The sequence below is a fragment of the Dipodomys merriami genome, unplaced genomic scaffold (assembly GCF_024711535.1).
Source record: "Dipodomys merriami isolate MVZ:Mamm:240054 unplaced genomic scaffold, mDipMer1.0.p SCAF_2, whole genome shotgun sequence".
Classification (NCBI taxonomy): Eukaryota; Metazoa; Chordata; class Mammalia; order Rodentia; family Heteromyidae; genus Dipodomys; species Dipodomys merriami.
In genome coordinates this window covers 68,243,904-68,259,341 of record NW_027203381.1, presented here as the reverse complement: position 1 = coordinate 68,259,341, position 15,438 = coordinate 68,243,904, and the positions used below count along the sequence as shown (strand labels likewise).

Sequence of the window (15,438 nt, the reverse complement as noted above, 5' to 3'; positions counted from 1 at the left end):
AAGGTCTTGGGAACCCAGGGAGATTTTGGGGGCCCCAGGTTATTTAGGAGAATCATGGGAATGTGATTATGATTGTGTGGTTATACTGTTAAAAAACAGTTCTTACCATTCAGAAACAGACACTGAAGTATTTGCAAATGAAATACCATGTTCAAAACTTACACGAGCGGCTGGGAAGGTGGCTCAGTGGTAGAGTGCTTGCCTTGCATGCATGAGGCCCTGGGTTTGATTCCTCAGCACCACATAAGCAGGGAAAAAAAGCTGGAAGTGGCGCTGTGGCTCAAGTGGTAGAGTGCTAGCCTTGAGCTGAAGAGCTGAGGGACAGCGCCCAGGCCCAGAGTTCAGGCCCCACAACCGGACCAAAAAAAAAACCAAAAACAAAAACTTACACGAGTGAAAAACAGTCCAAGAGAGGCGAGGGAAGAAAAATCATAGCAACATAGATATAACAAGACTGGCCACAAGCTGATTGTTATGCAAGCCCAGGTGGTTGATGTGCCAGGGATCACAAGTATGTTTGAGAATTTCTATAAGATACCTCTTAAAAAATTACAGATACGTTTTAAAAATGATTCCCATGCTTGGTTTCATCCCTGAACAATTAAATCAGAATCCCCAGGGTGAGGCACAGAAGTTTTCTTTTTCCCACACTGCTCTAAGTAATTCTAACCTGCAATGAGAGGTGAAAACTACTGTCTTAAGGGGAGAATACAAGCTTTTCCCCTAGAAATTTCTTCTTTGGGTGTCTCTAATCTCTCTGCACACAAATCAGCTATAAGCCACAGATCAAGTCAGCTGTGGTGACAGTTTGCTTGCCAGTTACCATGCTACTGTCTTGCCTCACTAACCTGTAATTTTGTCACCATGTTTCCTGTTTTTCCAGACTATTGCCTACCTAATGGTCATGTTACCTCTCCTGACCAATGAGGTGCAAGCAGAAGTGGCTGCTGGGAGTTTCCTATCACAGGGACTAGAATATGAGGTTCTTTGCAACTGAGACTCAAACAAAAAAATTAGGTCGAAGTTTTTTCCCAGCACTAAGCCCTTCTGTTTGAGTATCAGCACAGTGATCCTCTGTGCCAGCCTCCTTCCACACCAGGCTTTCTCTCCCAGATTCTGCTGATGACTTCATTCTGAGGACACTGAATGCATTCTTACTCAGTTCTGCCCAAACCCCCTCCCCCATCCCCCAGCCTCATTCAGGCTACTCTGCAGTCCATCTGAATGATCTTCAACATCCTGGAGACAGATTTTTCTCTCACCTGAAATAAGCCAAGAGTCTAATTAGTGCTTTATTTCACTTTGAGGGAAAAACTTTTTTCTTTTTTCTTAGTCCTGGGGCTTGAACTCTAGACCTGATCATATTCTCTGAGCTTCTATGTTCAAGGCTAGCAATCTATCACTTGAACCACAGCTCCACTTCTGTGGTTAATTAAAAATAAGTTTCACTGGGTGTCGGTGGCTCATACCTGTAATCCTAGCTATTCAGAAGGCTGAGATCTAAGGATTATGGTTCAAAGCCAGCCCAGGCAGGAAAGGCCGTGCAATAAATTACTCAGAAAAAGCTGGATGTGGCAGTGTGGCTTAAGTAGTAGAGTGCTACACTTGAGCAAAAGAAGCTCAGAGACCATGCCCTGCACAGAGTTCAAGCCCTAGGACTGGCAAAAAAAAAAAGTCTCATGGACTTTCCTGCCTGGGCTGGCTTCAAACCAAGATTCTCAGATCTCACCTCCTGAGTAGCTAGGACTTTGGCATGAGCCACTGGTGCTAGGCCAAAACTTTTGGAAAAGTATTTTAACTGCCTTTGGATTATTTTTTCCTCTTTAAAAACAATTACCAGAAATTCCTAAAAGCCACTTTTGAACCATGTTTTTCCATGTTTATAAACCAGTTGCTAAGAACCAAAAGAAGCACGTATGTATACAAAGCAAGAAGTCACATGGTAACTCCATGTGCAGCAAACAGAGCAAAACCAGAGCCAGCAGACCTATGCAAAGCATGGCATGGTTCTTGACAAACTCCAAAGCAACCTTCCTGCTTAGGCTTATAGACACAGAATCCTGTGATGAGTCTTAAGGGTTTAAACAACAACAACAACAAAAAGATAACTAAAAGTGGACTCAAAACAAGCAAGCAAACAAACAAACCTTTCAACCTTTCCTAAGCCTTTCAACAGCTAGGTCTGACCCTGTAGTGGCCCCTTCCTACATGAAGGGTCCTTTTCAATTCCTGTCACATGGAGACCATGGGGCACTGAAATTCTGTCTCCAAGTTGAGCCTGCTCTGTGCAAAGCTGTTTGAGCAAGTACTGTGAAAAGTCTAAATGCACAGTCTCCTAAAGGTATTGGCTGACTCAATGCACAGTTTTCTAAAGGTACTGGCTGATATAGAAAATATCAGCTTCCGCCAGGCACTGGTGGCTCACACCTGTAATCCTAGCTACTCAGGAGGCTGAGAGCTGAGGATCACGGTTCAAAGCCAGCCTGGGCAGGAAAGTCTGTGAAACTCTTACCTCCAATAAACCACCAGAAAACCAGAAGTGGCGCTGTGGCTCAAGTGATAGAGCACTAGCCTTGAGCTGAAGAGCTGAGGGACAGCGCCCAGGCCCAGAGTTAATGAACGATGACAAAAAAAAAGAAAAAGAAAAAAGAAAATATCAGCTTTCTAGTTGTTGGGACTCTGAATTTGTCAACATTCAGTTTCACTCTCCTCAAATGGAACAGGAAAGAAAAGGTCTATATCAGATTTTCCTTGCTTAAGCTCCAAAAGAGAAAATTCTTGGGAAGCTAAGGCAGAAAGATCACTTGAGCCAGTAGTTCCAAACCAGCAAAAATCCAAAAAGGAAGAAAGGGAGTTGGGAAGAAATAAAAGAAATAAAAGGAGGGAGGAGGAATACAGGGAGGGAAGAAGGATAGAAGGGGAAGAGGGAGGGCTGGGAAGGTGGCTCAGTGGTAGATTGCTTGCCTTGCATGCATGAGGTCCTGGGTTCGATTCCTCAGTACCACATAAGCCAAAAAAGCCAGAAGTGGCGCTGTGGCTCAAGTGGTAGAGTGCTAGCCTTGAGCTGAAGAGCTGAGGGACAGCGCCCAGGCCCAGAGTTCAGGCCCCATGACCAACAAAATAAATAAATGAAAAAGAAAGGGAAGGAGGGAGGAAGAGAAAGGAAAATAACCCTACCTATTTAATGCTTCTACTACATAACATTAACAATCTCAGTTGAAGTCTCAGGGCATTCTGATTACCTGGTTTAATGTATAAAATGTAAAAAGATCAAAGAAATGGACCACATCAATCATGTGCCTCTGGATGGATGGGATGGGATGGGGAAGTCACACCTTACTTCTGAGTATTTCTTACCAAACATGCACACCTGGATATTTTGGGGGGCTGGGGTGCAGTACAAGGATTTAACTCAGGGCTGTGCACTTGCTAAGCAGGAGTTCTACCACTGGAGCCATGACTCTGGTTCTAAACTTGTATCTAAACACAAGGAAATAACACATAAACTCCATAAACTCTAAGATACATTCCTTAGAATAAATGACTGGCAGGCTGAAAGATTGAACAAAAAAAGACTAAAGAAATGTTGCTGCTGGGAAGAGATATTCCAATCCAATGCACTGTAGGATTGTGAATGGTAGAACAGTTAGTGAAATTACTAGGTCTGTATTTGCATTGGTTAACAGTATTGTACTGATGGTAATTTCCTAATGGGATCACTAAGCTATGATTTTGTACACTGAAAACTAGGTGGAGGGATCCCATCATTCTACTGTGACAATTTCAGTATAACTCTAAAGCTATTTCAAAACTTTAAAAAAGGATTTTAAAGCCATGAAAGCTATTCTTTGCCCCATGAGCCCTGGGAAAGTGTGTCTTCTGATGACAACTCTGGGAGCTGGTGGGAGTTGAAGCATCTTTGATGGTCAGGACCAGGTGGGGAAAGCATGACTCAAGCCACGCCCATCCAGCTGCTTACCTCATTCCATTTTCTCTACCACAGATACTTGTGGCTTTTCCTGGGAGTTGTGACAGGGGTCTGGAGAGGCAGGCAGCCAACATCATGGTCTACTTCCTGCTGGTGATTCTAAAACACAAATGTTCACTGGTATTATTACCTGTGGCATTGAGGGGTTTAGTCAAGAGTAGTCACTTTTCTTCCAGGTTGTTAAAGTCAAATGGCTGAATCTACCAGACCCAGTGCTGGTCCTAGTACCAGTTAGACCCCTCCTGCACCTCTCCACCAACTACAACCTTCTTTAATAGGAAGTCAGGAGCCAGGGATTTGGAAACCTAGGTTCTGGCTGTGGCCGTGCCACGAACTCACTGACTCACTGTGCAATCCTGGATCAGACCAGTAATCTTCAAACCAGCCTGGCAGAAACCACCACCCTAAAGGGACTATGACTCAGTACGTCCGTTCTCTTGTCAGGATCCTCATACCTAGCAAAACATTATCATAGTGACCTGGGCATGGGCTCTCACTCCTGTTGTGTCCATAGGCCTCTCTCTATACACAGTATTGGCAGCCCTACACACCATTAGCTCTGTGTGCCCCAACCCTGTCCTGCTGTGCTTAACAGTGACACCTGCTGGCCAAAGACTAAGGAAGCTGTTGTTCTTTTCCTGAACAAGGTGCTTACAGCCTCTTTGCACACTGTAAATACTGTAGTTAGACGGATTTTGACAGTATTAAGACCTTGCCTGGAAGGTACTCTTCCCCAGCCCAAACCTAACTGATAACCAGAATCTGGTCAATAGGTCTGTGTGCTAGTCTATTTTCTATGTGTTTTGTTTTGTTGTGTTGTGCATGTGTGCTCATGCTAGGGCTTGAACTCAGGGCCTTATGATTGCTCTACCCACCTGTTCATGGATAGTGCTCTGTTAAGTGATGCCTCCAGTCTGACATAGCTCATTATTTACAGATGAAATCTCAGACTATCCTGAAAGTCTCAGCCTCCTGAGTAGCTAATATTACAGACAGGAGCCACAGGTCTCTGTTTTTTTGTTTCACTGAAAGATTTATGACTGGGCAACTTCCAAAAAGAAAAGAGGCTTATTTTGGCTCACCATTCAGGTTCAGAATTGTCTTCTTTCTATATATAGTACCTATCTTACCCTCCAAAATTATTTTATTTTCCTTACTAGACATAATTTTATGAGGCTAGAGGTCTTGCTCATCTTACTTACCACTGAATTCTCAGTACCCAGAATAATCTTGCTACAAAGCGGGTATCCAGAGAGCCTCTGGAATATAGATGATGAGCTGGGTGAGCTTCTCTAGGGGACTATGGGGATGGGAAATCAACCTGTGGCTCAAACAGAAGCACCTACTAACAGCAGCAGAACAATCCCAGATGGGCCCTCTATGGAAGGCTAGGACCTACGCTAGACCTGATTCTTTTTACCCATTGTTATATACTGAATAGTTGGCTAAGAACACACTTCTCTACTTTCTCCCTCCAGGACTGAAGTCCACCCACTGAGACTTTCAAATGCAGCTGTCCGTACAAAAAAAAAAAAGTCCTTTTCATCCCTTAGCTCAATGCCTATGGCAGAAAATGCTTCAACATAAGAGACATGGCTCACGCCTGTAATCCTAGCTACTCAAGAGTCTGAGATCTGAGGATCAAGTTCAAAGCCACTTTGGGTAGGAAAGTCCGAGAGACTCTTATCTCCAATAAACCACCAGAAAAACCAGAAGTGGTTCTGTGGCTCAAGTGGTACAGCACTCACCTAGAGCTGAAGAGTGCAGGGACAGCGCTCAGGCCCAGAGTTCAAGCCCCACAAATGAGAGAGCGAGAGAGAGAAAGATTACTAGAGCTGTCAAAATTGCCAGAATTACAACCCCCAGATCAAGCAGGCATTGCACTCCTAGAAGAATGGTGCTTGCCTACCAAAATCAAGACCAACCACTAAACCTCCAGCCTACGTTCCTAGTCTGTTCTGGCCACCACAGTGAATTCTCATAGTTTTAAATGATCATCTCCAGACCAGCCATATCCCCAAACACTAGATATACAAGTGTCCCTTTGAAAAATTAATAGGTATATTGAATTTAACTTGTCCAAATTGAGACTTTGCTAGTTCCACATCTACATCTTCCTTCTTCCACTTTCCACAGCCCAAGTGCTAGCAAACTCTACTGACTCCACAATATATCTAGGATCCTCTGCTACCACTGTATTCTAAGTCTCACCCCTTTTTGTCCAGATTATTGCAATAGCCTCCAACTAGGCTCCTTGCTTCTATCAGTATCTCTGTGCAGGCTGCTCACCAGTCTGTGTGACTCCCGCACCAAATACATGCAGAATAAACAAAGATTTCCCACAAGGTCCTATGCAATCTAGTGCCTTATACCCTTCTCCCTCACTGAACCTCTGTCACAGTGGCCTTCTTGCTGTCCTTGGAATATTCCAGGCCAGCTCCTGCTTCAGAGTGTCTGTCCTGTCCCCTCTCCCTGGCACACTCTTCACCCATTATCTTCAGGGTTCATTTTCTCACCTCAGTCTTTTATTTAGAGGTTTGTTCTCACCTCCAGGTCATCCCATCAGTCCACCCCCTCCTGGAGATTTTTCTTTCCACCCTACTTCCTTGTTTCTACTTTGTCTTCTTCCTTGGCACTTACCATTATAACATTCTATACATTACCACATTAGACTTATTTATCTTATTTGCTTTCAGTCCCACTAGAAGTCAAGCTCTTAGGCTGGGAATGTGGCTTAGTGGTAGAGTGCTTGCCTAGCATGCATTAAGCCCTGGGTTCAATTCCTCAGTACCACATAAACAGAAAAAGCCAGAAGTGGCACTGTGTCTGAAGTGGTAGAGTGCTACCCTTGAGCAAAAAAAACATAGCTCAGGGACAGTACCCAGGTCCTGAGTTCAAGCCCCAGGACTGGCCAAAAAAAAAAAAAAGCTCTGTAAGAAAGGGGATTTTTTGTCAATTTTGTTCATCCCAACATCTAGAACAAGGCCTTGTATACCATAGGCATGTAATATTTAAATTAAGAGAGTTTTAAGCAGAGTAGTACCATAATCAGACTTACCCTTTAATAAATCTCATGGGAAATAATACATGGAGTATGGACAAAAGTGGGCGACAGATCAGAAGCTGTGGCAGGGACACAGTGTACAGCCACACAGAGTGGACACCACACAACTTCAGTGAAATATGAAAAGTTACTGTGCGATGATGGACAGAGAGGCTGCTTGCCATCTATGGAGATAAATGGAACTGGTCAGAGTCTGATTTTATTTTAAATGTAAAGCTTATATTGCTTACAGACAGATCGAATGAGGCATGTGAAAGAAGAGTCAAAGGTGTCTCTTTAACAGTTTGGAACTACAATAAAACACAACATGAGTATAATGGATGGATTTCAGAGCTTTTCATTCATATATGCTTAATATATTTCAAAAGCTGGCCTTCCTAGCCTCACTTCATCTCCTCTCCCTCTCTCTCCCTCCCCCTCTCTTTCTCTCTCTCCTTTCACACATTCTCCTTCTTCTCCCTACATGACCCAGGATGGCCTCCAAGTCCCCATCCTCCTGCCTCCAGCTCCCAAGTGCCTGCATTCCAGGTGTGTCCCCAATTCCACAAGTCCTGTGCCTCCTGACTCCCATGCCTTACGCATCCTCTTCCAAATCACCTTTCTGCTTCTAAGATCTAAGGGGGCACAAATACCCCTCGTTCAAGCTTTTTCATAATTTAAAAAGAAATCGACTTTCACCCCAAAGAGCCTCCTTTTGCGCACTCGCCCAGTCGGGGTATGCCAGTGGGGATATTTCTGGTAATTATACACCCAAGCTCCACCAATGCCCCCCCCCATTCCTCCACACCAGCGGGCAGACCCGCGTGGAGACGCACCGCCTGCACCGCCTTCTGCGTCTAGGGAACACGTGCTGAGAGGGCGCTAGAGCCGCGCTCACTTCCCAGCCCTGCTTGCTCGCGTGCGTGTCTGTGCACGCCGGGCCTCGCTGGGTACAACGCAAGGCGGTGCGCGCCGCAGGCCCTGGCACTAGCGGGTGGGCCGGGAAATCCGCACCTCAAAGCGGGAACCGCGGGGGGCGGCCAGACGGTGACTCCACACCGGCTGACTAGAGGCAGGCTTTGGCTGACTGGCTGGAAAAACTCGCGCTGCGTCTAACGCCGGCACCCTCCTCCCCCCCCCCCCCCCCCCGCGTCAGCGGCCGCGCGCTGCAAGCCGCGAGGACAGCGAGGGGCTCCATCCGGGTGCTAGGACTCAGGCGCTCTCGGCGCGCCCCGGCACGCAAAGCATACTGAGGGGTCGGGTGGGGGGCGGGGTAGACGTCCAAGATGCGCAGGCGCCACTCCGTTCCACGCCGCGCCCGTGGGCCGCGCAGCCAATGGCTGCGCCGCGGTCCCCTCCAGCGGGCGGGAGGGCGGGCGCCGAGGGGGGCTCGGCCACGGCTGCGCTCCCATTGGCGGAGGCGGCACCACCCTGACAAAGCCCCACTGTCCTCACCGCCGTGGCGGCCGGCCGGGCCGAGCCCGGGCCCACCACCAGCCCCGAATCCCCTCGCTGACTCCCGAGTCAACACCCGGCCAGATCCTCTTCCTCCTTCTCTTCCTCCTCCTCCGGCAGGCCAGCCTGGCTCGTGTTCCAGCGGCTGGACTCGCGGCCTGACCGCTGTCCAGCATCCCTTCCCGAGCGCAGCCTGCGGAGAGGAGGCATTTCCCCGCCCCGGGAACACAGCATCGCCGAGAACGCGCGGGGAGGAGGAGGAGGCTGAGGGACGGGATCCGGGAGACTGGTTGGGAAGGTAGCAGTGCCCGGGGCGGGAGACGGGACGACAGGCCTACTGGTTTCCAGCTCTGCTTGGCCAGGGACGACGAGGTGACCTTGGGCCGGTCCTCTCCCTTGTGGGGACCACGGTTCCCTTTGGTCAAATCGAGTCACCCAGGAACGGGGAGCCCGGGGATTACACCCGGGAGTCGCCCGGTCGGGAGCTCAACCTGTGGCCTCACGGAGAGCACTATTTTCAGAAGACTGATACCACCCCCCACCCTGACCTTGCTCCCACAGGTGCGAACGGAGGAGCGGGGACGAGAGAAAACCAACCACCCGGGGCCGAGCCAGCTCAGCCTAAAATGATCCATCTTTCGGCTCCGGCTCTGCCGCGGCCCCAGGGCTGCGGGACCCCATGCCCCTTCCCCACCCAAATCCCGGAAACCGGGCTCCGTGGCCGCCCAGAGCCCAACCTAACGGAGGCCAGGGCGTTGGCGCATCCCACCCGAGCTCAGAGAAGCTGACCCTCCGCTTACCCCACACCGGATGGGCAGGGGGCTCCGCGGCGGAGGGTGGCGGGGGGACTCGGCTGGCGCGAAGCTCCTACCCTGGCACTGCGCAGGCCTGGCGTGGGGGCGATGCTGGCAGCTTCCTTCTCGAATCCCCTCTACGACCCCTAAACCCGCGTCCTCCAGCGTCTGGCACCCGGATGCACCCACACTCTACGGTGTGCGCGCTCGAGCTGCGCCGGGCGGGGCCCGACGGCCGGCGGCGTGGAGGCGGAGTGAGCTCCCGGGCCGCCCCCTTCTGCCTTCGGCCCCCAGCCTGGCGCTGGTCCCACCGAGGGCTCCCCCAAAACGCTCCCCGGAGGTTAACCTACGCAGGACCACGTGTCTGCGTCCAAGCCGGGAGCGGATTTCTGCCACCTCTCTCGGGTAGGGCCGAGTGCCCGGCAGGTTCCCGCGCCCCGGGACGCCCTGGGGCTGCGGAAGGGAGCAGGTGCGGCTCCAGGAAGTGGGGCTCCCAGGTCTTTTTCATTTGCTGTCTTTAGAGCTCCTTAAGGTTGGCTGGTTGGTTGACGGATGTTTAAATTTCTTCTGATCAGATGAATTTTATTTATTAAAGATTTGCTCCTAAGAGTCTTTTTTTTTCTTTTTCTTTTTTAAAAGTCATAATCAGCACGGAGCCTGATGGTGGCTCACGCCTGTAATCCTAACTACTCAAGAGGCTGGGGTTTTAGATCGTGACTTAAAGGCTACCCAGACAGTAAAGTCCACAAGACTCTTACCTCCAGTTAATCACCAAAAACAAACCAGAAAGGGAGCTATGGTTCAAGTGGTAAAGCACTAGCTTTGGGGGGGGGGTAAATGAGGGGGGGAGCGCCCAGATCCTGAGCTCAAGCCTCATTTAAGCACCCCTCCTCAAAAAAAAAAAAAAAAAGCCAGAATAGTGGAACTTCCCAAGGTATTTCCAACATAAGTCTGTGCACAAGCGGCCTTTCATCAAGTTCCCCTCTCATCTCACTACTCCAAGCCACCGGTTTCCTGGATGAGAAAACTGCTGAGCAGAGTAGAGCAGTTTTCAGGGCCAATTCCTGGCAGAGGTGTGTTTAGGTAAATTGCGAAAGGTAGGAATGGAGAAAAGAGATTAAGTAGATTCAAATGCAAAGAAGTGGGCAGGGGGTATTAAACCTGTTGCTTCTTAAGGGTTGAGGCTTTCTTCTTAATGCCCAACTCCTCTAGCAACTTTGAAGACCAGGGATTATGAAAGGAGTTTGCACTCTGTTCTCTGTACTCTTTTTACAGTCTCAACCTAGAATAGGCAGTTCAGAGCACTCACTCTGCCTCTACATTATGCTACATTAATAATGATAACTACTGAGTCATTTTGAGAATTATATATGGCTAGAAAAGCACGTAGAGGAAGAATTGATCTTTCCACATAGAAAAAAAAAACCAAGTAGATCCTCTTTGGACTGAGAATTTAGTGGAGATATAGTTCTATTTATTGAAGACAAAGGGCAAATGACTTCATTGAGGTTCTAGCAAACACTCTCAGTGGCCAGGTTCACATCCCAGTTTTGCTATGTAACCAACCACATTAAAGTGTAACCCAAAGCACCTTGTTTCAGCTGAACCCCCTGCTGAGAATTTCTCTGCCACTGCCCCCTGAGTTCCATGCAGCAACACACTGAGTAAACTCTGGGATTCGGGACTAAAACCTAGAAGCACAAGGGAGCCAACGCCTCTAGGAATGACTTCTGATCAATAGCAGTCCCAAGTGGTGGTAGACAAACAGACTAGTCTTCCATTCTTCTGACCAGCATTCTAAGATGGTTCTCTGTGCACGTCCTAAAGGGAAGGTGCCAGGGGGCCTGTGGTAGTATCCAGTACCCTTGGATTGCCTCTCTTGTTCCCTCCTCCATTGGACTCCTTCCAGTTCTCCAATCCTATTCCTTGGATTTATTATGCAGCTTTTAAATGACTGGCTGTGAGTGACATTTTCACCATGCTCAGAACTTGAGTGTAATCCCCCTTCCCAAAAGAATATTCTGTCCAACCTTCTCAGACCATATAAACTATGGAATTCCAAATCATATAAACCCCAAGATTTTCACACATCCTTGGGGAGATCAAGCCACACAGTGCTGTTCTCTCTGCCTTGGTGGGACTGACCCAAATGTCACCCACCAGACCACCCTTACTGCCCTTTAGTGGCAGGGCTTATGCAGGTCTTCAGGGATCTCTGAAGTGTGGGTCAAGCCATCTCTCCCGAGAACCTCTTACAGGGAAGTACAACTCAAACCAACTAAACTTTACATCCACACACCCTACTTCAATGCGAAGCAAACAGACTTTGATAATTAGGTTCTAAATAAAACTGGAACTCACTAAGTGGTTAATGTACATTGTCTATCAAATGTATTCCCAGTGAGATTTGTTCTCATTTTTGCTCTGCTTTTAGATATTATACAAAAGAAAACATCTCCTTCAATAATAAATCCAGTGATTCATGAAAACACTTTTGTCTTGATCTTATTTTAACCATATGAAACAGATTAATTCCCAGAATAAGCGGCCTGTATACAAGTCCTGGATCCCATAGCCAGGAGAAATGGCTGGCTGAAGAATAGGGACAAGTGGAATCCTACAAAGGGGTTCTCAGCCCCACCTCCGATTGCTTTTCTCCCCTAGATTCTAGATTCTCCCCTAGTTCTGGAGAACTCAGGGCCTGGGCACTGTCCCTGAGTTTTTCTGCTCAAGGCTAGCACTCTACTACTTGAGTCTTGCTATGCAGCCTAGGATGGCCTCCAACTCACTACCTTCCTGCCTCAACTTCCCAAGTACTGAGATTCTAAGTACCACCATAGAATATAAACTTGAAATGACAAATATTATAAAACATGCTTCTCCATGCTTAAATCTGTTTCCTATTTCTCAAGGAAATATTAATATATTACAATAATGTTTCTATTTAAAAATAAGATATGAAAGCATATGCTTATTCCATTCCCTCCTCAACAAATACGTATTATTTTTATTTCTGCTTATTTATTTTCACTTTTATTCTTGTTGGTCATGGGGCTTGAACTCTGGGCCTGGGTGCTATCCCTCGGCTCTTCAGCTCAAAGCAAGTGCTCTACCACTTGAGCCACAGTGCCACTTCTGGTTTTCTGGTGGTTTATTGGAGATCAGAGTCTCAGGGACTTTCCTGCCTGGGATGGCTTTGAACCGTGATCCTCAGATCTTAGCCTCCTTAGTAGCTAGGATTACAGGAATGAGCCACTGGCACCCAGCATTTCTGTTTATTATTAACAGGGACATAATCTAACATTTTTTTCAAAAATAAAATAAATCAAGTCACAAAACCACTGCCTCTCTGTTTGGGATTACCTGGAGTTTGTTCCAAAGGCCTGTTTCACTCCCCTACTCTGAGTTCCGTCCTCTCCTCTAGGCCTCATCCAAGGCCCAAGGCATTTCCTTCTCTGCCAGCTCTCAGATCAGCCTCTTACCTTGAGGGTGCAGCACACTCTTACAACACTGTTGGCACCCAGGATCCTCTTCAAGAATGTGACTGGCCAGATGCGCTGGAATCCTTTTAATCCTTAATCAGTTAACAGACACCACGCCAGGCTCATGCAGATTCTTCCAGCACTGGAAGGGAAGTTCACACACACATGTGGTAAGTAAAGCCACCTAATAATAAAACACAATACTAGGAGTTCTGGACATTTGTTTATGTGTCTGTCATCGAACAGGCAAAGTTCAGCTTTGTTCTTGTTTATTTTAAGCTTAAACTATCTGTGAGTTTTTACCCTTAGTTTGTCAAAGGGTCAAGGGTAGATGGCTGCTGCTTAGAGACACAAATCAAAGTAAATAAAATGATGCCAAAGGACAGCTCCAGCTCATTCCATCCTTGCTTGCCCTGCCAGGCGTAAGACAGGCATCAATCAGCAAAGGAAATGGCCTGAAAAGACTGAGAAATATCTAGAGTGCTCTGAGCTTGACTCAAAACCAGGACCCCAGAAAGACTTCAAAATTTCTTTGTACTGGGTCTCTTACAAGGGGTGGGGCTTGGGCCAAAACTATACATTTTTTAAAAATTTTTTTTATTGTAAAGATACTATACAGAGGGTTACAGTTACATGAGTGAGGTAATGAGTACACTTCCTCTTGAACATTGTTACCCCCTCCATTGTTTTCCCCCTACCATCCCCTCCCTCCCTACCTTCCCCGAGGTTCTTTTTCTTTTTTTTTTTTTTTTGATTGTGATTAAGTGATTACTTAATTTCCGGAAATTCACAGTATTGTGAAATAATGATGCTCATTTAAAGTCACAAGTTCATTCTAACTTTCCTGGAGCAAATTGTCTATCACAGTCTGTAATATATAACGGTGCTCACATGTTATATAGCATATATGTGATCAGCAGCATGGGGATATTTGGTAGTGGTTCAACCAGATGAGTGGGAGTTCTTTGTTTCTTAAGTCCTGTTAGTTTTGTCATATCACCTAACATTTTGGATTTAGCATCCACTTATCAGGGAGACCATGTACTGTTTGTCTCTTCGTTCTTGGCTTACCTCGCTCAACATGATTCCTTCTAGCTCCATCCATTTCCCTGCAAATGCCATTATTTTGTCATTTCTAATGGCTGCATAATATTCCATTGTGTATAGATACCACAATTTTTGGATCCATTCATCTGTGGTGGGGCATCTAGGTTGTTTCCATATCCTAGCTATTGCGAACAGTGCTGCAATAAACATGGAGGTGCACGTGTCCTTGTATATTGGTTCCTGTTGTTCAGGGTAGATGCCTAGAAGTGGTATGACTGGATCATAAGGGAGGTCAATCTTTAGCTTTCTAAGGACCATCCAGACTGCTTTCCAAAGTGGTTGTATAAGTGTACATTCCCACCAGTAGTGTTATAGCGTTCCTCGTTCTCCACATCCCCTCCAGCATTTGTCGTTGGCTGATTTGTGGATGTGGGACATTCTGACTGGGGTAAGGTGGTATCTCAGGGTTGTCTTTATTTGCATTTCCTTCACCACCAGGGATGATGAACATTTCCTCATGTGTTTCTTTGCCATTTTTATTTCTTCATTTGAGAAGTCCCTCTTTAGTTCCCTTGCCCATTTAGTAATTGGTTTGTTAGGTTTGGGAGGGATTAGTTTCTTGAGTTCCCTGTATATACAGGATGTTAACCCCTTGTCTGATATATTGCTGGTAAATATTTTTTCCCAATTAGTTGGTTGTCTTTCTAGCTTGGTTGCGATAGCTTTATCTGTGCAGAAGCTTTTTATTTTAAGGTAGTCCCATTTGTCGAGTCTCTCTCCAACTTGTTGTGACCCTGGGACTCTGTTCAGGAAGTTCCTTCCTGTGCCTATTAGTTCAAGTGTCTCTCCTACTCTGTCCTGCAGTAGTTTCAGAGATTCAGGTTTAATGTGAAGGTCTTTAATCCATTTTGAGTTGATGTTGGTGCATGGTGATAGGCTGGGGTCCACTTTTAGTTTTCTGCATGTGGCTGCCCAGTTTTCCCAGCACCAGCGGTTGAAGAGGCTGTGTTTCTTCCATTGTATGTCTTTGGCTCCTTTGTCGAATATCAGCTGGCTGTAGGCCTGTGGATTTATTTCTGGATCTTCTATTCTGTTCCATTGGTCTTCGGGTCTGTTTTTGTGCCAGTACCATGCTGTCTTTGTTATTATAGCTCTGTAGTAGAGTTTGAAGTTCGGCATGGATAGCCCTCCCATATTGTCTTTATCCCCTAGAATTGTTTTGGCTATTCTAGGTCTTTTGTTGTTCCATATGAATTTTTGGATTGTTTTCTGTATTTCAGTGATGTACGTCATTGGGATTTTAATAGGAATTGCATTGAATTTGTATATTAGTTTTGGAAGTATTACCATCTTTACTATATTAAGTTGGCCTATCCAGGAGCATGGTAGGTCTTTCCATTTCCTAGTGTCTTCTGCAATTTCTTTCTTTAACTTTTTATAGTTCTCATTAAATAGTTCTTTTACACCTTTGGTTAGGTTAATTCCTAAATATTTTATTTTTCAGGAGGCAAAACTATACATTTTGAGTGTTATAGAAGAGGAGAGAACAAATATGTCTGAAATTCAGACCATCCCTTAGGCCATCTCTCAGTGTTACCACACTCTTGACTAAGTCAGAGGAAAATTACA

At 46.5% G+C, this 15,438-nt stretch overlaps 1 protein-coding gene across 6 annotated transcripts in view; it reads right to left on the bottom strand.

The window, feature by feature from the left end:
- Bdh1 (3-hydroxybutyrate dehydrogenase 1) overlaps positions 1–12,949 on the bottom strand; it is a 35,792-nt gene extending 22,843 nt beyond the window's left edge. The window contains exons 1-2 of one of the 6 annotated variants that reach the window (XM_070029882.1): positions 12,763–12,949; positions 3,980–4,087 (exon numbers count right to left, since the gene is read on the bottom strand). In XM_070029882.1, the coding sequence (XP_069885983.1) occupies positions 3,980–4,065 (86 nt within the window). In that variant the 5' untranslated portion in view covers positions 4,066–4,087; positions 12,763–12,949. Of the gene's footprint in view, positions 1–3,979; positions 4,088–7,046; positions 7,150–9,286; positions 9,490–9,630; positions 9,650–12,643; positions 12,664–12,762 lie in introns of those variants that run through there. The other 5 variants (XM_070029886.1, XM_070029887.1, XM_070029881.1 and 2 more) reach the window with 5 other exon arrangements.
- Between the last annotated feature and the right edge of the window lie 2,489 nt (positions 12,950–15,438).